At 33.8% G+C, this 23940-nt stretch overlaps 2 protein-coding genes across 4 annotated transcripts in view; one reads left to right on the top strand and one right to left on the bottom strand.

Moving 5' to 3' along the window:
* The window catches only part of LOC111051621 (O-acyltransferase like protein-like), a 135740-nt gene that overhangs the window by 47600 nt on the left and 64200 nt on the right, over positions 1–23940 (top strand). The window lies entirely within an intron of this gene.
* Positions 15916–18598, bottom strand: LOC120352528. Its single transcript, XM_039433481.1, has 3 exons — positions 18481–18598; positions 17968–18116; positions 15916–16139 (listed from the first exon to the last, which is right to left on the bottom strand). Exons 1-3 carry the CDS (start codon positions 18584–18586, stop codon positions 16089–16091), a joined length of 306 nt encoding a protein of 101 aa, XP_039289415.1. The 5' UTR covers positions 18587–18598; the 3' UTR covers positions 15916–16088.

Genomic DNA, 23940 nt, shown 5'->3' with positions numbered 1-23940 from the left:
TTTATTGACGAACAGAGTATATTTGATATTCTAAACCAAAAATGAACAGTTCAAATTAGATATACCGGTATAAGCTATCCTCTATAGTAGGCAGTGACAAGGCAGAGAATCAGCAACGCTGGTCTCCTATTTTGCTCCACTGTCATTATAACGTGAACGTCAGTCTATTTGAGAATTTTATTAAACACACACAGAATTACTGGATTTTGAGGAGCTTGATTTTAAGAAAAACTTGATAATGTTAATGGTTTCATCATTCCGAAACTAGTTGTTATTGTATTTTGGAAATGTTTTTATATTAAAATTTTTTAAAAGAGGGTACAATGGAATTATCTTTCAACTGATAAATCAAGTAGCCCTGATGAAATACGTTATTAGAAAACATTGAAAAAAGTTAGATGATATCAGATTGAATAAAATATGTCAACAGTAAGCATTCACAAAAATCGTTAAGACAGACACAAAAAACTCTGAAGACATTATGAGAGTAACAAGTCATCTTACTAATTAGGTAGCGTGAAAATAGTCCGATTAAGGTCAACGATATAATTGAAGACTGCAACCTTAATTTGTAACGTAACCGATAACGGTCTACTGCAGATATTAATAAGTGTTACGGTGTCTTCACTAATTGTTAGAACAGATAAAAACTTCGACCTTGGACTAGTGTTGATTAGAAACATAATATTATTATCAGTGAAATCTTTGCAATAAATAATAGCTGTATGCTATTGAAGCAATGCCCATTATCATTGTTATCTTTGCTTTAAAGATATGTTGCTGTAATATATATATCATTTAGGAGCAGTATATATAATAACATTGTTGTCTCTAAATTATATCTTGCTGCAATAGGTAAAATATATAGCTGCAATATACATAATACCATAGAGAAACAATAGCATAAGTGGATATATCATGGTAAGGGGAGATTATGTCGTAACTTTTACTGTTATCTCAAGCCGATTACTGTCGATTATTGACGATTTTTACTGTTTTGTTGGGTTGAGAGTGTATGAACGGCACAATATAAGAGACTACCAGTGTCACACAACTTCAAGGGAAAGAACTACGTTGGACTATCGGCTTGAGATAACAGTAAAAGTTATGACATATACTCCCATATGTATACATATACCATGGGATATCTACTTACGCTATTGTTTCTCTATGATAATACATAGTGAGGTCCACGTTATAATGGCAGTGTTTGATTAGCAATGGTATTGCTACCCTTGTCTATCGTTCAAGAAAGCGTATAGCGCTATCTCTTTCTCGCTTTGCTCTGTTGTCAGATCGTCTTTTAAAATTTGTAGAATTAATAATTAATTAACAAAATATTCAATCTTAATAATGGAAATTCATCATGAAATTATTGAAAAATATAATTCCTTGCTTATAAACTATAATTGATTATTTTAAACGAGAATGGGCAGTTAATATTACATCAATAAAGCTGTATCAAATTGAATGAAAAAGACTAAGAAATTGTCAAAAACCACAGATTTATTGATACTTAGAAAGACCGGTTTCGGTTATTACACCATTGTCAATCTCTGATAAAGAGATTGTTTTATCAGAGATTGACAATGTGTAATAACCGAGTCCGGTCTTTCTAAGTATCAATAAATCTGTGTTTTTTGACAATTTCTTAGTCATTTTCAGTCAATATGAATAATTACCACAATATCAACTTCTCAACTACACAAAAAAACCTGTATCAGATAACGTCTATAGAAGGCATTAACAAGACAGACGATCGGCAACGTTCTTCTCCTATCTTCTCCTATCTCATTTTGGTAGAGAGTTAGTGGGGAGGATATTTTTAATATTCTTCCCAAAGAATGGACATTGATATGTCCAAAGCTCCGCCAATTTATGTAGATGCATAACAATATGATTATTATCTATAGTTATTATATATATTACAAATTGCTTTTTCATATCATATACAGTTCAATAGTTATTTTCTTAGTCTATATTATGTAAATTCATCTATAACTTTGCTGTATTGTAAGCTATTGTATATAAGTGTATAAGCCAGTATATATTGTAATCTACATAAAGTACTCAATCAATCAATCAATCAATCTTTCTCCACTGCCATTACAACATGGACTTCACTATAGTAAAATTATCTTATATCGACCTTAGTTTTTGAGATTTATAGACTTCTCGATATGTTTGAAAAAGAAAGATGGATAGATAATTATATCAATTTCTTGATCCATGAGCATAATATCTTGGGTGTACTACGTTTTACACTCTACATGGAATTTACAACAAGAAATGTCAAGTAAAATTATCTTATATCGAACTCAGTTTTCGAGATTTATCAATACTCTGATATTTTTGAATAGCGTCGATAACTAAAAATTATCGTTCTTCTCCTATCTTTCTCCACTGCCATTATAACATGGACTCCACTATAGTAAAATTATCTTATATCGACCTTAGTTTTCGACATTTATAGACTTCTCGATATTTTTGAAAAAGAAAGATGGATAAATAATTAGGCTATATCAATTTCTTGATTTTTTCTTAGAAAACTATCAGTCTATGTGCCGGTTGCACAAAACCCTTGCCCGCAAGGGTCTATTTTAAAACTTGACAAACTGAAAACTTGACCGAATGGAATCTTGAAGAATTTGAAATAAGCCTGGAACCATCCTCGGTTGATTAAGAATCTATAGTACGCAAAATTTCAAGTTAATCAGTCCAGTAGTTTAGACGTTATGATGCGTCAAACATAATTTTCCTATCCCGTACGTGTATGAGCCAGTTCTCTCCTCCATTATTGACCGAGCAAAGTGAGGTCTAAGATTGAAGTCGACGGTTTGGCATTTCTCTTAATGTTTAAATGTTTGAATGTTTAAATGTTTATATGTTGCGCATTTACGGCGACACGCGGTAATAGATTTTCATGAAATTTGACAGGTATGTTCCTTTTTTAATTGCGCGTCGACGTATATACAAGGTTTTTGGAAAATGTGTATTTGAAGGATAATATAAAAGGAAAAAGGAGTCTCCTTCATACGCCAATATAAGAGTAAAAATCAGACTATAGAATTATTCATCATAAATCAGCTGACAAGTGATTACACAGATGTGTGGAGAAGCCAATCTATTGCTGTATTTCCATAAGGTCTATAGTTTCAATCAGGTACTTGTGGATGAGAATACTGCGTGAAGCCTACTGTTCACAGAACTACTAGTAGTATAGATGAGTCACTGAAAAGTTTATCAGATTCAAAACTTGGATCTCACTATAGATGGTTAATTCTATCTTACAACCGATGATAAAATGATAAATCCTTTACTAGCTGATAGTAAACCAAGTCCATTCACTCTCCAATGAATGAAACTGAATCCAACCGGCATCACACATGTTCAGTATATAATATATACGGTGTATATGTATATACTGTGACCTTGTTTCTCCATGCCTCCTATGAAAAACAGACATGCGCGTTTCAGAAAAAAATAGAAAGTTAGTTGTTGGCCGAAGTTGGCTGGATCAACTTGATTGCCACTCCAATTCTTGTTTTGCATCATCTTCCGTTATCTCTTTCCTTTCTTATCTTACGAAACAGGAAAAGAAGGAAGGAGAAAGAGATAGATATATAGATAAATAGATAGATATTTAGCCTGATATATTTCTTGATTTATGAGCATACATAATTTCCCACGAAAGGTGTAATAACCGAAGACTATAGATTCTACATGAAATTTGCAACAAGAAATATCTAGTGAAATTATCCTATATCGACCTTAGTTTTCGAGATATATAGATTTTTTGAAGACCATAGATTCAAAAAACAAAATTGTGACAAGAAGTGTCAAGTAAAATAATCTTATATCAACCTCAGCTTTCGAGAATTTTTTTTGATATTTTTGAAAAAAGGAATTACTGGAAAACTATCAGACAAAATAAAATTCTAAGAATATGGTTGTAAAGAGGAAGAAATTTTCAATAAGATTCATATAATTTGTTCTTTTTGTTTGACATTTTTGAACTTTTTATGGGCGCTGAAAGTTGAAAAAGTTCATTCGTCGAGTTCAAAGCCAAATTTCAAACAGTTTGAACACTCATAAAAAGTTGAAAACGTCAAACAAAGGAACAAATTATTGACCGAGCGAAGTGAGGTCTAAGATTCAAGTTTTGTATTTCTCTTTATGTTTATATTTTCCGCATTTACGGCGAAACGCAGCAATAGATTTCTAGGAAATTTGAAAGGTATGCTCCATTTAAAATTGGGCGTCGACGTAGTCTATATACAAGGTTTTTGGAAATTTTGAATTTCAAGGATAATATAAAAGGAAAAGGAGCCTCCTTCATACGCCAATATTAGAGTAAAAATCAGACTATAGAATTATTCATGATAAATCAGCTGTCGAGTGGATTATAAATTGCATGCCATGACGCATGCAATTCAATATCTCAATGTAGCTGGGAAAAAATCAGCTGCTGTGTGGACTATTAATTGCATGTCTCATTGAATGCAATTCTTATACACTATTAAATGTACTATTGATTGCATGTAATTAATAACTAAAATCCAACCCCAACAGCCATTAGCCGTTTTCACACCGATATCTCGCCGACACGACATACAGACAGGATTTACTCTGATGGACAGTAAAGAGGAGGCTGTGGTTTATAACTGCGCGAGGTCTACTGTTCACAGAACTACTAGTAAGAAACTTATTGCAAATTTCTTCCTCTTCTCAACCATAGAATTAAATTGATCATTCTCCAGTTACCAACGTTTTTCACAAATATCGAAAAATCAATATTTCTCGAAAACTAAGGTCGATATGAGATAATTTTACTACTACTAGTAAGAAACTTATTGCAAATTTCTTCCTCTTCACAACCATAGAATAAGAATTAGATTGATCGTTCTCCAGTTACAAAGTTTTTCACAAATATCGAAAAATCAATATTTCTCGAAAACTAACGTTGATATATGATAATTTTACTGGACATTCTGTTGTTACAAATCCAATTCAGAATGTAATTGTCAAGAAAATATATCAATACAGTATATCATTTCATGATCCAATAAAAGATTTCCCTAATTGAGATTGTAATATATTCTGGTAGCTCATCACACAATTTTTTCATATCCAACAAACAATTTATCAACTGTGAGACATTTGGAAAAGGATAGAACTACCTGCTCTGTCCAATGACAGACAAGGATAGCAAACCACTGTTTCCAGTTTTTTTGGTTCATGAATGATCTGACGTGCACTTGCCCACACACACACGCACTCAATGTGATCACACCCTTACTCTCAAACAAATGTTTGTTAGAGAATGCAAATATGAAATGAGATTAGCATTAGTGTGGTCCAAATAAACGATTCTATTCTCAACATTAATTTACTGAATATACGGCAATATCATCCATACTACTCAAGCTGGATTCGCACATACAGTATCAGTGAACGTGAAAATATGATTACCACGAGTTCAGATGGGACTATTCCCACTTATTGCAGACGAGAAAACATGCATCACATTATATAGTTAGCTGAACTCTGCTCGTTCAAATCAGCTGATGACTGTTTTAAGAACTAGCAATCAAGTCTTACATAAACAACTAGTTATCCTAAGTTAGTTTCCTGGCAGTAAGTTAATTGCAACATTTCAGCTTCTCAATGGAATGCAGTAGGCTATTTCCTTTCAAAGCGACTCTAGTGAAATTCACTATCAACTGTCAGCATTGGTTAAATGGATGCATTTAGGTTATTCATATGAGGAATACTGACAGAATAAAGTGTATTAGCAGTAAAGAGATTCACTTTCTACTGTCACTATTATTCAAATCTGAAGAACTAACATTATTTATTGAGAATTCTGAAAGTTTTAAGTCAATCTTATCTATATATATAAAAGCGAAATGGCACTCACTCAGTGACTGACTGACTGACTCACTCACTCACTCACTCGCAGAACTAAAAATCTACCGGACCAAAAACGTTCAAATTTGGTAGGTATGTTCAGTTGGCCCTTTAGAGGCGCACTATGAAATCTTTTGGCAATATTTTAACTCTAAGGGTTGTTTTCAAGGGTTTAAAGTTCGTCTTTTAGCATGTATATTCTTCTTCCCCAATCTCTTAATTATAATTGGAATTTCCATATCATATGTTAATATAGAACTATAATCTAGAGAGAGTACCTCATCGAAACAGTTGTTAACTTGTAACTAAATTAATAATTTTGTCAGGTTGGCATTAAGTTGAGTTGACTTTGTTAGGTTGGCACCAAGTTGAAGATTGAAATGCATTTATCATGGAAAAATTGATTAGGCACTGCTACTTCAATCAGAGGTATTCCTGGGAATATTATATTAGTAGCCGTCAGGCTCGCTTCGCTCGTCATTTCCGTTTAGCCAGACGTTTAGTCTGGACCCTCGACTGGATCGTCCTAACATATGATAAAAATGCTCAAATGAAAAATGCAGGCGAGCGAAGCGAGCCTGCTGATCTCATTTTTGGACGACCCAGTCGGGGGTCCAGGGGGCGGAGCCCCCTGGCTAGACGGATATGGCGAGCGAAGCGAGCCTGACGGCTAGTACTAAAGAAAGCTATCGCTATAATAATAACTACAATTTGAAGTACATATTTTACGAGTCTTATTCATCAGTTTTTGGAGAACTATTTAATATGAATCAAAGTATATTCTCAGTGATGAGATTCACTTTCAACTGTCACTATTATTCAAATTGAAGAACAAACATTATTTATTGGGAATTCTGGAAGTTTGAAGTCAATCTTATACTAAAGAAAGCTATCGCTATAATATATAACTACAATTTGAAGTACATATTTTACGAGGCTTATTCTTTGGAGAACTATTTAATATGAATACCTGAATACCAGCGTCCTCGACTTGGGATGCCAGTACTACAAAATATATCATACTAGCCGTCAAGCTCGCTTCGCTCGCCATATCCGTCTAGCCAGGGGGCTCCGCCCCCTGGACCCCCGACTGGATCGTCCAAGAATGAGATCAGCAGGCTCGCTTCGCTCGCCTGCATTTTTCATTTGGCATTTTTATCAATGTTAGGACAATCCAGTCGGGGGTCCAGACTAAACGAATATGGCGAGCGAATCGAGCCTGACTGCTAGTAATATAATATTCCCAGGATTGAAGTAGCAGTGCCAAATCAATTTTTCCGCGATAAATGCATTTAAATCTTCAACTTGGTGCCAACCTAACAAAGACAACTCAACTTAATGCCAACCTCTCAAAATTATAATTTAGTTGCCAGTTACAACTGTTTCGAAGAGGTACTCTATCTAGATTATAGTTCTATAGAAATATGATATAGAAATTTCAATTATAATTAAGAGAGGGGAAGAGAAAGATACATGCGAAAAGACGAACTTTAAACCCTTAAAAACAACCCTTAGAGTTAAAATATTGCCAAAAGATTTCTTAGTGCGCCTCTAAAGGGCCAACTGAACATACCTACCAAATTTGAACGTTTTTGGTCCGGTAGATTTTTAGTTATACAAGTGAGTGAGTGAGTGAGTCAGTCAGTCAGTCAGTCAGTCAGTCAGTCAATCAGTGAGTGAGTGCCATTTCGCTTTTATATATATAGATTCATTGGTTTTGATTATTTGTTCATTACCGTAATTTAAAATACAAATATGTTTTATATCGATGGAGTTGGTCGATTAGCTTGCAGCTTTTTGCAAGTTCTTGGAAAATGAAGGTTCTTGAAGAACCAATAATCTTCGAAAATCAACATTTTTTTGTTAATTGAAAAATATAGTATTCAAAAAGGAAGCAATAATTCATTTGATGAGAAAATATAGCATAATTATTTTACACTCATAATTCAAGATGACTCATATTCAACTAATAACAACATATATTTAGCCAATAATGAGGTCCACGTTATAATTGCAGTGGAGAAAGATGGGAGAACAACGTTGTCGATCCTCTGTCTTGTTAATGCCTTCTATAGACGGTAGCTGATACAGGTTTATTGATGTAATATTAACTGTTCATTCTCGTTTAAAATAATAAATCATATTTTGTTGAGCAAGAAATTATATTTTTCAATAATTTTATAATAAATTGTCATATTTAAGATGAAGTATGTGGTTAAATAATTATTAATTATACGTTTTTAAAAGACAGTCTGGCTACAGAGCAAAGCGAGAAAGAGATATCATAACAAACAACACATTGTCATATTTAAGATGAAATATTCTGTTAATTAATTATAATTCTACATTGTTAGAAGAAGATTTGGCAACAGAGCAAAACGAGAAAGAGATAGCGCTATCCGCTTTGTTGAATGATAGACAAGGATAGCAATACCATTGCTAATCAAACACTGCCATTATAACGTGAACCTCTTTATAGTTGATAGTGGATTGTTTCATTATGAAAACCCCAACAGAGCAGAGCGAGAAAGAGATAGCGCTATCCGTTTTGTTGAATGATAGACAAGGATAGCAATACCATTGCTAATCAAACACTGCCATTATAACGTGGACCTCACTATGGTGACTGTCTTTCAAGAAATGAGTGAAAAGTGAAGAAACATCAATAGAAATTTTAATTATAGTGTATTTGATAAGAGAAGGATTGCAAACAAAAATAGTAATTAAATTCAAGTGACATTGACATGGGAAAAATTATGATTGCTGGACATTTTTTGGGACATAATTAAAGGTTTTGAAGAGTATGATCAAGTTGATAAGGTATTTAGATAGGCTTATATGAATATGATATGTAGTAACTTTCAACTTATTAGAAATCTACTTTTTGTAATTGAATATTTGCTTTTTCGTTTCACATGAGTTTGATTTTTGATTTCTACTGTTTTCACTTTCTTTGCCTTACTGAATTACCGTAGTCCAATACTGATGTATAAAGTTACAAAATATTGGAGATTGAGTATTCCGGATGTTATATCAGAACGTACCTGCCAAATTTAAGGAGGTTCTTAAGTATGTTCTCAGTCAAGCACGCTTTGATCTCATAGTAACCAGATAGTATGTAGGCTATAGTGAGGTTCACGTTATAATGGCAGTTGAGAAAGATAGGCGAACAGCGCTGCCGTTTCTCTCTGCCTTTCAACTGCCTACTATTGAGGATATATGAATTGTGTGTAAATCAAATCATGAACTCTACATAACTCCTGGACTGTTCACTTTAAATTAAGGTTGAGAGCAGCTTTGGACGAATACCTGTTGTTTACACCTGGATTGTGTCTATTGTCTTATTGTCTATGAATAAATAATAATAGAAGAAATAAATTTATAAATAATTTTCCTATACATCATTCATTACATTCCACAATTACAATATCAAATTAATGATTGGGAGAGAATCAACAGGATAAACCCAAAACTGTCTCTCTCCCTGATTTCGATAAAAATAATCCAATTTGAGGTTATAAAAACTTTTTATGATGATTTATGATCTATCATAATTGATTTGTAATTAATTCAATTCATTTTAGAAGTATTTTTTCAATCTAAAATGATTTTTAAGTTTTTGATTTGAGTGTGTAATTAAAGAGTTTTGAAGTGACACATAACCTCTACCTACATTTGAACTGTTGTATAAATTAGAATTGGAACCGTTTTGGGCGTAAGTTAGCCTGTGGTACTTTTCTGTAAGTTGTATAATTCTGAATGATTGAATAAATGAATAAATAAATAAAATCATGATCAACCAATCAAAATTCAAGCATCAGTTCAAAGAATTCGAGAAAAGTAGGTCTTAGGAAACATTCTCAGAACATTGGAGTTTCATTTTATATGATCTGGAACGTTCTATTCAAGGATAAAAATCCATGTATTGCATAAACTGAGGTCATTGATTTCATTTGAATGTGGTCAGTGGTCAACAAGTATTGAGAAATAGTGGGACAATAACTCTAGAATCACTCTATAAAATGCACACTAGTTTCTATTGATAAATATTCATTTATGGTACTATTAGAAGAATTTGGAGTTAGTTGGAATTAATTTATTCGACTTTAATATAGTGTTACCACATTATGATTATTGTATGCTGTTTATAAATAATAGTAATATCGTGTGACCTGGCTGGCTCAGGTCTGGTGTCAGAGTTTTCAGGTCGCAACTGATCAATTTCAGGGCCTCTTTCAATATTGGAAACACAACGTTGCTTCGTAATAATATTTTTCGTATATTGGTCGAATGGTTATAATTTGAAGAGTGGTAATTTTATGAATATAGATATGTATCAATGGTGGAAACATGGGATTACTGGATAATATATAGTAATACGGAGTTGACCAATCCGGTTCCGAGATTGGTGTTGCGCAAGGTGACTCAAGCAACTCTGATAAAAAGTGAAAAGAGGGAAATTGCACAACATCTCTTTCTCCTTTCTACGTCTTTCCGTCTCCTTTTTCTTTCTTTCTATCCCTCATCCTCTCTCTTTCTACCTGTATTGCTGTGTTATTCAACAAATCTGGAGTCGAATGTCGGCCATGTGGTAAACTGTTTGAAAGTCACACAGAAATTCTGACTTTCTGTCTAAAAGTTTTGGAATGCTGCATCAGATAGAACCAGATACCTTTACTGTTACCATAGAGAAACAATAGCGTAAATAGATATCCCATGGTATAGGGCGTTTATGTCGCAACTTTTACTGTTATCTCAAGTCGATTACTATCGATTATTGCAGATTTTTTACTGTTTTGGCCGGGTGAGAGTGTATGAACGGCACAATATGAGAGACTACCAGCGTCACAGAGTTTTTTGGGAAAGAAATACGTGGACTATCGGCTTGAGATAACAGTAAAAGTTGCGACATAAACGCCCTATAACGTGGGATATCTACTTACGCTATTGTTTCTCTATGCTATTACTATTCTTTATTGATTTATACAGTAAGTAAATCATCAAAATGATAGGGTGAGAAAAAATAAAGTAACCTTGTGCTATTCCTCTCCCAAATTTAGATAAGGTTACACATAGTCCGAAATAGGTTAAAGCTGCGTTTACACCAAAGTTATTAATAAAATGTTCTTTTCTACGTTCTTATAAATTCTATTAGATTAAACATAACTTATCATACACATGATGAACATATGAGCTTGTCGAGTTCCGTTCAATCTAATAGAATCTATAAGGATTAAGTTACTGTATTAACATTATGTTAATAACTTTGGTGTAAACCCAGCTTAAAGCTGAACAAAATGTTAATAACTTAATCCATGACTGTCCAACCTACGGCCCGCGGGCCACATCCGGCCCGCGGATAGATTTTGTCCGGCCCGCCGAGAGTTATTGCAACAGATTTTAAAAAATATATATTTATACAAATTTTTGACAACAACTGTGAGTTCAGAACTCTTCTCTTACTAGCCACTCCATTTCTTAATAAGTGTAAAATTAGCTGTAAACAAGCAGCGATCAACCATTGCGAGATATTAGCAAATGGTCCAACAAGTCAAATTCCATGTACATCCTTATTATTGGCCATCTAAGCCTCCCAGGAATTAACAATTTGGCCCTTGGATAAAAAAGGTTGGAGACCCCTGAAATCCTTATAGATTCTATTAGATTGAACGGAACTTGAGAAACACATATGTTCATCATGTGTATGATAAGTTATGTTCAATCTAATAAAATCTATGAGAATTAAGTTATTTACATTTTGTTATTAACTTTGGTGTAAACGCAGCTTTAGTTTTGTAGTTGTTCACTTCACAGAATTTTCACTCCTTAATCATTTTCACAAAGTAGATTTTTAAATTTAGATGCTTCAAAACCAAACAGAAGAAATATTTCACATTGATATCTCTAAAATAAGAAACATTCACATATCTCATATCTCATATCAGAGAGTTAGTGGGGATGATATTTTTAATATTCTTTCCGAAGAATGGACATTGATATGTCCAAAGCTCCGCCAATTTATGTAGATGCATAACAATATGATTATCATCTATAGTTATTATATTACAAACTGCTTTTCCATATCATATACAGTTCAATAATTATTAGTCTATATTATGTAAATTCATCTATAATTTTGCTGTATTGTAAGCTATTGTATATAAGTGTATAAGCCAGTATATATTGTAATCTACATAAATAAAGTACTCAATCAATCAATCAATCAATCAATCAATCACTTTTACTCATACTATTTGGTGATACCAAAAATTATCTACTAAAATAAGAAACATTCACATATCTCATATCACTTTTGCTCATACTATTTGGTGATACCAAAAAATATCTACAAAGTGAATGGATTAACTCGAATAATCTTATTACATTTTCATGATCAAAGAACAAAAATTAATGTAAAATTTCACAGAATATACTGGTGCAGAACATTATCTGGTAGAAACTTATACTCCTTGTAGCATTATATATTTTCTCGTTAGGGCTTCTCTTAAATATAGTGAGGTTTACTTTCTAATGGCAGTGTTTGATTAGCAATGGTATTGACAGTTATTGTTTCCAATTCCACCGGCGTTGAAGGAGGAGTATTACTTTACTTTACTTTACTTTACTTGTTCGTCACAATTACTGAACTGCATTAAGGAAGCAACGATCCCGCAGTATATGACACGTCAAAGCTCTTGACCGTTCCATGCCTCCATTCAGATTCAGGTTTCCCTTATGATCATAATGATATTTTACTCATCTAGCAAAATGAAACAAAAACACACATATATTGTCAAATTCTACAGTTTTATTTTGTTTAACGTCAACAGTGACTCAGTGGAACTCACCTAGCAAACTCGGCATTCGGGCCACGTCTAAATAATGCGATCAAATTCATGAAATCTTAAAATAAAATATAAAATTTGGATGAAAGAAAAACGAAATAAAGAGATAAACGAGATCAAAGTTTGGCTGACAGCGTCAAAGAAAAATTAAATTAATATGGAACCAGTAGATACTCAATTGCCAGCAGTCCAAAGAGGCTATGTAATTGAAATTCACTACAAGTTGACAGCATGAATGAGAGGGAAGATTGATGTTACTAGATATAGAAAAGACTGACAGTGAAAAATCTGATTACCATAGAAAGGTCACAAAGTTCAATTTCGGAAACCAGTTCCAAATCATTTGTGAGTCGTCGGGGAAAGTAAAAGTCAAAAGGGGAAACAATGGGCTTCATTGTACTGTCAGGTTCAAAACAATAGACCTGTCGATGTGTGGGATTCCCCAATCAATTGATGAGAAAAGGACCTTATGTAAACGACCATTATGAAACAAAGATCAAAGATTAATTGAACTGGTTGTCCAGTATGCTTGGATTGTATTTAGTTTACATCAACTATTGAACCTCTTTTTTCCCCAAAACTATTCTATAGTGAGGTCCAGGTTATAATGGCAGTGTTTGATTAGCAATGGTATTGCTATCCTTGTTTATCATTTAACAAAGCGGATAGCGCTATCTCTTTCTCTCTTTGCTGTGTTACCAGATCGCTTTTTAACAATGTAGAAAAATAATAAATCAACAAAATATCTCATCTTGATTATGAAAAATCATTATGAAATTATTGGAAAATATAATTTCTTACCTAATAAGATATAATTGATTATTTTAAACGAGAATGAACAGTTAATATTATATCAATAAACCTGTATCAGCTACCGTCTATAGAAGGCATTGACAGAGGTTCGGCAACGTTGTTCTCCTATCTTTCTCCACTGCCATTATAACGTGGACCTCACTATAGCTTCTTATAATCATACTTTATCCATTGCTTATATTATACCGTACCATAAAGAAAAGTTAGCATAAGAAGATATCCCATAGTATAGGGCGTTCAAGCTCCAAATTTGACTGTTTACTCAAGCTATTAGTCCTAGTAGTTATTTTTGGTAAAGGTGTGTGACCTTTAAAAATTCAAATACGGTACGTGAGGACCAGTATCTATATTTCTTATTCAAGTATAGGCTACTAAATGTATAGGCCCACCTCAACTTTATTTTTCCCAGTTATTTTATTCTACATGAACTTTATTCTACACTGGATAAGTAATTATTTTAGAGTCAGTATTTTAGTTCCCGGGCTGACAAATAATTTTTGTATAGTAGCGCTCATTGAATTTCCATCTAGCTGTTAACCCTGTTGTCAATATTTGAAGTAGCAGAAGTCTTCGGGGTGATTTACAGCATTTAATTGGGATTTTCGTTTAATAATAATTATTTTAGAGTCACTAACGAAATCGTTCCAATCTACTCTACATCACTTTAAACCGAGGATATTCTCTCCTCATTCACAATTTTTCAATTCTCCATTATATTCTATCCCAAACCCAAATATCTTTTTGAACGAAAAAGACTAAGAAATTGTCAAAAAACCACTGATTTATTGATACTTAGTAAGACCGGTTTCGGTTATTACACCATTGTCAATCTCTGATAAACTAAAACTAAATACAAGAGCAGCAGAATTTATATTAGTAGGCGAATACTACTAATGGTCAAGGGCATGAACGCCTGCCATTGGCCCAGCTAGACAGTCTCCTCCCACTCAACGGTGTGACAAAATGGCGGCTTAAGCAACAGAATCGCCATGATAACAAAATCTACTTTCAGTACAAAATAATAACCAAGAAAACAAGTGTGAAAGATAATAAAACAAATATGTAAATGGAAAAACTATTGACTAATGTATGCTTACAATTTTATGATAAAACTAAATTCGTAGTGTTGTATTGGTTGAAATGAATCTAGTCATTTGAACTATACTTAGAATTTTCATTAATTTTATTACTCTTGTTATTTCTAAAGCCTCTAGAATATTCAAAGATCTGCCTTCGTTATTAACATGCAGAAACTCAACATTCTTCTTAGCTGTGAACTTGTGACTATTTGTTATCAAATGTTCTGCAAAGTTAGATTCCCCATTTTGTTTATTCCAATCTCTGATGTTTTCTTTAATTCTACTTTTGAAACTTCTACCAGTTTGACCCACATAACAAGCATTACAATCACCACATTTAAGTTTGTACACCCCACTTTTATCCCAAATATCAATTTAATCTTTACTCCAGCTAAATAGACTATTTAAAATCGGTTTGGTCTTGAAAGCAACATGAAATCCATTCCTCTTCAACTTTCTAAGTATCAATAAATCTGTGGTTTTTTGACAGTTTCTTACTCTTTTTCATTCAATATGAATAATTAACACAATATCAACTTCTCAACTACACAAAAACCAAATAGCTTTCTCACCAAATCCTTGAGAAAAATACTGCATTGCATAAAATCTACTGCAAGACTGTTTCAGTATTGCAAGCTACCGTAATGTGCTACAAAACTGCTAACCTAGAGATCACAGCATGAAGTTCTGTATCACCTACTGCGATAAGGTTGTTATCTTGTTATCAATACTATCACGCACCATGGGATCTGTACAACTACAGATATACTGGCACAGTTACAATCGAGTCTATGCCACTACAACTATAGATATACTGACACGGTTGCAATGTTATTCACTTGTGTCTGCATCACTACAACTATAGATATACTGGCACAGCTGCAATATACAACAGATATACTAGATTACACTATAAATATACTAACACGGTTGCAATTTTGTCTATATCATTACGGAGGGCTCAGAAACATAATGGTGTAAGTCAAAAAAGCTAATTTTTCAGTATCAAAGGTTTTGCATTTGGCTCTACAGAAAACTCAGTGAAATCTGTAGAGATACTTTCTTTACATGATTCTATACTTGAAATGTTAAAATTACTTAATATACCATAAACTTTGCTTAATTTTTAATAATTTCTTCTATTTTTAATTTTTTTTATGGGAGCTCCTGACTTACACCACTATGCATGCAATAAAATGACTTACACCATAATGAGTTGTAGGTATAAAATAACAAATATCAGTGTTGTTAATCAAACATTTCACAAGTCTTTTATTTAGTAATTTCAGAATGAGAACAAAGTAGGAATAAATTGAATAAATCAACACATTGTCATAATTCCAGTAGTGAACAAAGTAGAAATAAATTGAATAAATCAACACATTCTTGTAATTTCAGAATGAGAACAAAGTAGAAATAAGTTGAATAAATCAACACATTGTCATAACTCCAGTAGTGAACAAAGTAGAAATAAATTGAATAAATCACACATTCTTGTAATTTCAGACTGAGAACAAAGTAGAAATAAGTTGAATAAATCAACACATTGTCATAATTTCAGTAGTGAACAAAGTAGAAATAAATTGAATAATATTAATCAAGTATGATAACAAAGTAGAAATTCTAATAAATTGAGACATCATGTTAATTTCAGTTGCATTACACTATGAAAATTCCATGATGCCCTGATTTATTAAAATTTCTACTTTGTTCTCATACCTGATTTATTCAAATTACTTCACTCTCATCTTCACTGTCATCCAGTGGACCAATATCTTGTTCATCATTGTCACCTCTTAATCGTTTGAAAAAAGCATGATGTATAGGAGGTATGTATTTCAATAAAAAGACCATGTCTCTCTTTTTCAGAGCAGAAATTTTCCTTGGTCCATCAAACTTGTCCTGTATTATTTGGGAAAGGTTTTGGGGACGACCAATTTTTGAAGATTTCAAACTAATCTCTTCAAATGGCATCTCTTCATTGAGAGTGTATTTGTATTGAATGGAGAATGGTTTTTGTTTCTCAAACCTTAACCACTGCATTTTCAGCCAGTGAGCTTGTTCCCCATTGATATTCTGTTTTCTTTTGGTTACTGCTTTAGACAGTTTGTCTATCTTCAGAAAATCGTCACCCTCCATTCGAACTACAAGAAATTTGTTATTTCTCCTGGCAGTTGCGATGATGTTGTACCAGTCTAGATGCGTGTATACAGGTTTGTTTTTTGCTGCTTGCTCAATATTTCCAAAATCAGCGTCATTGGGCAAATAGGAGTGCCCAGATATCATAAATTTGAGATCGATGGTATCAATATTACAACTAGCTTCTTGGGTCAACTTCAACAGAGTCAGAGCAACGTTTATATTGCGGTTTTGGCCGCCACAGCTGGAGTGATTTTTTGTGAAGCTACATGCTTTCCCCTTAAATCAACACCTGGGGCATATCCATCTCTAACTTTATTCAGGGCTCTACTAACTCTCCCATCGCTTACAGCAAAGGTATTCAAAAAAAACTTCTTGCATACACGCACTGTGTTACCCTCATTTTGAAAATGAAATAAGTTTGTATTTTTCTTTCCACCTTTTTCTCCGGAGCGAGGGCGTCTAAACTGAACAGGGACTTGATGTATAAGGCCACACAAGTAGGCATTTTGTATTCCAAAATTTGCCATTTTATGGAAATTTTCAAATTGCTTCTGTCTTTCATTTTTTGTTACTGATTCAAGACATCGTCTGGGACAACCACAATCAACATTCTGGAACAACTTAGGTGGTACAATATTACCCTTAACATTTATATACGATTGGCCAGTGTTTCGAAGCCTCTTTGCTTTCTCCCTACTCAATCCATTTCTCTGCCGTTTACGAGGTTTGAATGGTTTTTCCTGACAGCCTACTTGTACTTCTCCTCCATTGTCTGAAATTTCTGCAGGGCTGTTATTATCGGCTGCCTCTACAACTGCTGGACCAGCTTGAATGTGAGGACCGGCATCAGTATCTGTGGACAGAAAACATTAATGTTTAATTCCTGCTTTAAAATATACTAACTGTTTTGTGTAATTGAACAAAGAGTAGAATAAATAATGGAGAAAGTTACCTTCATTGTCTCCATTGTATGAAACCTTTGCAGGGCTGTCATGATCAGCTGCCTCTTCAACTGCTGGACCAGCTTGAATGTGAGGACCGGCCTCAGTATCTGTGGACAGAAAACACTAATGTTTAAATCCTGCTTTAAAATATACTGACTGTTTTGTGTATTACACTGAAAAGATTGCAATAAATGGGGAAAAGTTACCTTCAATATCTAAAACAGGAGTGTGACTAAGTTCAGGAGTAGCTGGAGTATGACTGGAGGATCCAGGCAGGCTGGCTGAAGCAGGAGTGCGACTGGAGGGTCCAGGCATAGTGTCTGCATAGTCTCGAGCTCGTGTTCTGATGGGCCTAGAGTACGAGTGGTCCATGGGTTCATCATCTGGAAAAATAAAAACAACATTATTAAGCTTGAGGGCATAAAATAATGTATTGGTATTGTAATGGTTCTTCATGACATTAACATGCTTGTTAGCCTACTTTTACGTGAGTTACTAATGAACTCATGGCTAGACCCATAATAACAAAACCACTGTGAACGGTATTTAGGTAATATTACTAAGAAATACTAGGCTTTTAACCCTAGTAAGTTGAGTAAAACAGTTGAGTAATAATGTGATTACAGAACTGAATTTAAAAACAATCATTCTTTGGAAAAATCAATCCATAACCTCATACATTGTAGCAGTGGTTTGAAAATACTTCATTTACAATCATAAAAACTTTAAAACAAAACATTTACTTACCTGATGAATATCCTTTGTCTTTTAGAGGATTGTAGTCTTTATCTGTGTAACTATCATCAAATTCATCAAGCTCTAACAAATAATCGTCAATACTAGCGTCATCCATGATGCTAAAATGCAGAAAGACTGAGTTGAGAAAGAGTGAAGAATCATAATGGTGTAAGTCAACTTGCTTCACTATGATTCCAAAGGCAATCAGTCTTTGGTTGAGGGTGCCAAGTAGGTGCTGCTATCAAGTGGTGAAAACGATAAGTTGACTCACACCAGTATGCTGCACTGAAAGATTGGGTAATTCAGAGGCTGTACAGCTGTATAACTCAAATCTGGAAAAAAGTGACTTACACCATTATGTTTCTGAGCCCTCCATTACAACTATAGTTATACTGACATTGTTACATTGTACTCTACATCTCTAATAATTATCATAGATATTCTGACACAGTTACAATATACCTTACATCAACAACTAGCACAGTTACAAATAGAAATAAAGATCTTAGTACCCATTTTATTTCTATTTATATTACAAGTAGCCCTAAACAGAAAAGAGACAGCACAGTTACTAGTAGTTCTGTGAACAGTAGACCTCGCGCTCAGTAAGTGCATTGACCTGTTGTTATGTTTTCTCAAAAATTAATGAATGATTCATCAATTTAAAATGTCTAGAAAAAATCCTAAATAAACATAGAGCTTTCTGTCCTATCGTACCGTGACGTGTCGTCCCGGAATGTGAGTGTGAGCGCTGTTATCAGGTCTGGCTGCAACTGTCTACAACGTTGATGGAAAGATACATTTTCAAGATGTTCGATGTTTTTGAACGGGTAGTATTAGAGTCAACTGTCTACTAACGTTGATGGAAAGATACATTTTCAAGATGTTCGATGTTTTTGAACGGGTAGCATTATAGTCCACTAGACAGCTGATTTATGATGGATAATTCTATAGTCTGATTTTTACTTTCCTTGCTCTACTACCATAGGTAAGGAAAGTATTGCTTTCAAAAAAAAATAAAGGTACCCCAAATTCAAATTTTCTATACGTTTCAAGGTCCCTTGAGTCCAAAAACATGATTTTTGGGTGTTGGCTGTGTGTGTGTGTATGTGTGTGTGTGTGTGTGTGTGTGTGTGTGTGTGTGTGTGTGTGTGTGTATGTGTGTATGTCTGTGAACAAGATAACTCCATTCCTAATTAACCGATTGACTTAAAATTTTAAACTTGAGGTCCTTATACCATGATGATCCGACAACAATAAATTCAATAAAATTCAATTCAAGATGGCGGAAAAAATGGCGGATAATGACTAAAAAACCATGTTTTTCGCGGTTTTCTCGAAAACGGCTCTAACGATTTTCTTCAATATTTGTACCCAGAATAGCTATTCATTAGCCCTATCAACTGACATGAGTCTCATTTCTGGGAAAATTTCAGGAGCTCCGTAATATTCTTGAGAAAAATGAGTTTTGTTAAATTTCTATCACAATTTTCTCAAAAATGACCAGACCGATTTTTACTCTAATATTGGCTCATGAAGGAGGCTCCTTTTCCCTTTTATATTATCCTTGAAATGCAATATTTCCAAAAACCTTGTACATACGTCGACGTGCAATTTAAAAAGGAACATACCTGTCAAATTTCATGAAAATCTTTTACCGCCTTTCGCCGTAAATGCGCAACATTTAAACATTCAAGCATTTAAACATTAAGAGAAATGCCAAACCGTCGACTTGAATCTTAGACCTCACTTCGCTCGGTCAATTATAATTTCTTCGGCATTCAGTTCATTTTATCATTTTTTATTTCATTTTCAATCACCTATAAAATTTGTTTTTCAAATGTGAGAATATTGATACTGATGGGCACGCATCATAAAAAGTATTGGAACCCTACCTTATAGAAATAGACACGGCCAGACATACAAACATACAAATGCGCAACATAATAAACATTTAAACATTGAGAGAAATGCCAAACCGTCGACTTGAATCTTAAGGTGCGTACAGAGCGAACATGAGCAATTTACTTTTAATCAGCTGACTATATCTGTATTTTTACAGAAACGGTAAAATATAGGATACAAAAAGCTTGGCATCAGCTGATTAAAAATGAATTGTTCATGTTTGCGGCGCGTAAATCTCTACGCACCTATAGACCTTACTTCGCTCGGTCAACAATATTTGAAATTTGAAATTTGCCAAAAAAATTCATACATTACAAAAATTTGAAATAGACAAGTCTAACTAAAACATAATATCTTAAACTAAGAAATAACATAGAATAGAACTTTGACTAATCATTAAAACCTAAGATAAAAGTAGAATTTTTTAGGCGCCACCAGCAAAAGAAAAAACATCTTGCCCGCTGGTGGGAGTATTAAATAAATAAATAAAAAGAAAATAAAAAACTTGAAAAAGTAGATCAACTAAAAAGAATAAACGAGTAAATACATAGATATCTTAAAAACTAATGAAAAACAAAATTAAATGAGAAAAAAATTTTTAAATGACAAAAAAAGACAAATCAACTTGGCACTACCACCATTCCGCTCCCAGTGAAAAAAGAACCTCTCCTTAATCCAAGTATCAATCATTCTATCTTGGACTTTTAATTCAAAATCAAAAGGTAAAATATTTATAAATCTAGTGCTCATATTATACATGATCTGTCTTCTTAGAAAGCTCAACTTTGAATCGTGGATAATATTTTTCAAAGATGTGTCAGGTCTTAAGTTATAAAACAGTTTATCAGTTCTGATAAATGTATCTTTGTTTTTCACAATGATACATTGTAACAAATGATATACTCTACATCACTACAATTAGAGTTATAGTGACACAGTTACAATATACTCATATACATCATACACTACTTCACTACGGCTATAGATATACTGGCACAGTTACAATATACTCCATCATATACTACTTCACTACGGCTATAGATATACTGGCACAGCTACAATGTACTCTATATCTCAACAAGTATAGATATACTGGCACAGTTACAATTTACTCCACAACAATACAATTACAGATATACTGGCACAGTTTCACACACGATCATGTACACAAAACTGTACCAAGTGTAATCACAGAATAACATGCTGCAAACCTGGCCTAGTTAACGTGGTATCACGTTATCATTACAACGTATCATTGCATCACGCTCGTGAGGTTCACTTTCATATGTCAGTGATCCCTGTGAGTAGCATAAATGCTTTCCGTTCAGCCAGTGCTGACGCGGACCTATGTACTTGCACCGCCACAGCGTGTGATTTATTACTGTTTACACACACGTGATTATTTCTGTTCGTTTCTTCATATCACCCACGTTAACGTAGGCCTCACTCGTAGATCAATTCAATCATTAATAGATAAAGATCAATGTAGACACTGATACAATTTTGTAGAATAGGTAGAATAGGTTGAATCATTTTTATCATTATCAGGGCTGCTCAAAAACATTTATTGATAAGATTTGAGATACATATATATAAACATAACTTATAAACTTGATGAATTCGAATGTGAAATAACAGGAAAGGAAACTGAGCTATTATCTATATAATAAAAGCGAAATGGCACTCACTCACTGACTGACTGACCGACTGACTCACTCACTCACTCGCATAACTAAAAATCTACCGGACCAAAAACGTTCAAATTTGGTAGGTATGTACAGTTGGCCCTTTAGAGGCGCACTAAGAAATCTTTTGGCAATATTTCAACTCCAAGGGTTGTTTTTAAGGGTCTAAAGTTCGTCTTTTAGCATGTATATTCTTCTTCTCCCAATCTCTTAATTATAATTGAAATTCCCATATCATATGTTACTATAGAACTATAATCTATATAGAGTACCTCTTCGAAACAGTTGTTAACTGGCAACTGAATTAATAATTTTGTCAGGTTGGCATTAAGTTGAGTTGACTTTGTTAGGTTGGCACCAAGTTGAAGATTTAAATGCATTTATCGAGGAAAAATTGATTGGGCACTGCTACTTCAATCCTGGGAATATTATATTACTAGCCGTCAGGCTCGCTTCGCTCGCCATATCCGTTTAGCCAGACGTTTAGTCTGGACCCCCGACTGGATTGTTCTAACATATGATAAAAATGCTCAAATGAAAAATGCAGGCGAGCGAAGCGAGCCTGCTGATCTCATTCTTGGACGATCCAGTCGGGTGTCCAGGGGGAGGAGCCCCCTGGCAAGACGGATATGGCGAGCGAAGCGAGCCTGACGGCTAGTAAATGAATATAACTTAAAAATCTGGTGTGGCGCACTCACACAACTTTCCTTGCCGTTATGAAAATTGATCACCTGACGCTAGTTTACACACGCATCTCAAGTCTACTTATAAACAAAGATCGGAGCCAGCTGGTGAAAGGACAATAACGCTGGAGACATACAAGGTCTGCTATCTCTTCATAGTGAATCATTTAATAGAATCAACAGTTTGCAATTGGATAATCACATTTTCTCGAATTTCCAGCTTATTTTCAATTTTAGGTGAAAATGTTACTGAACATTAATTGTAGAGATTTCCATGCTCAATCTTTTCCACTCAATTTTTTTTGTTTGAATCGTATCTGAAGCCTGATAATTGGGAATCTAAAATCAAACTTTGCATAGATTGGGCGGAGCTCCTGAAATTTTTACAGACATGAGACTTGTGGCAGTTAATAGAGCTTATCTAAGACTATTTTAGGTATAAATTTGATCAAAATCGTTGGAGCCGTTTTCGATAAAATCGCGAAAAATCATGTTTTTGACAAAATTTTCTCCATTTCAGCCGCCATCTTGAATATTGCATTTGATCGAAATTGTTCGTGTCGGATCCTTATATATTGTAAGGACCTTAAGTTCCAAATTTTAAGTCATTCCGTTGATTGGGAGAAGAGATATCGTGTACACAGACGCACATACACTCATACGCACACACATACAGCCCAATACCCAAAAACCACTTTTTTGGACTCAGGGGACCTTGAAATGTATAGAAATTTAGAAATGGGGGTACCTTAATTTTTTTCGGGAAGCAATACTTCCCTTACCTATGGTAATAGGGGCAAGGAAAGTAAAACTTGATGAATTCGAATGTGAAATAACAGGAAAGGCTATAACTGAGCTATTATTCTAAGATAAGACTGAATTAGTGAATAAGTGTTGTACTGTTATAAGTTATTAAAATTAGTGGTTTTCAGAATATCAAGGTGTTGTAATTCAATGTGGATATCTACCACAACATCACCTTCACTACAACACAGACAACCGTAAAATTACGTCATTTCATTACTGTTAGACTCAACCACAATGGTTATAGACATTTATCTGATTTTATTCAATCAGTAACTAAAATTTAGGAATAGACTGATTAGTGATATTATTAACGATCATCTTCATGTGTCCGGGGCTCATTTCAATATTTTGAAATTGCGTTTTTTGTGATAATTTTCTTGATTAGGGAG

Source organism: Nilaparvata lugens, chromosome 7 (genome assembly GCF_014356525.2).
Source record: "Nilaparvata lugens isolate BPH chromosome 7, ASM1435652v1, whole genome shotgun sequence".
Lineage (NCBI taxonomy): Eukaryota > Metazoa > Arthropoda > Insecta > Hemiptera > Delphacidae > Nilaparvata > Nilaparvata lugens.
The sequence above is the reverse complement of the archived record's forward strand: the minus strand, read 5'-3'. Positions and strand labels throughout refer to the sequence as shown.

Bases quoted from the DNA above. Each gene is read 5' to 3' on its own strand.
- LOC120352528 (XM_039433481.1), bottom strand. From the start codon at position 18,586: ATGGATGACGCTAGTATTGACGATTATTTGTTAGAGCTTGATGAATTT. The intron at 18,117-18,480 runs GTAAGTAAATGT...TTATTTTTCCAG, and splicing joins AGACAAAGGATATTCATCAG to ATGATGAACCCATGGACCAC. The intron at 16,140-17,967 runs AGTCACACTCCT...GAAATTACAAGA, and splicing joins CTCCAGCTACTCCTGAACTT to ATGTGTGATTTATTCAATTT.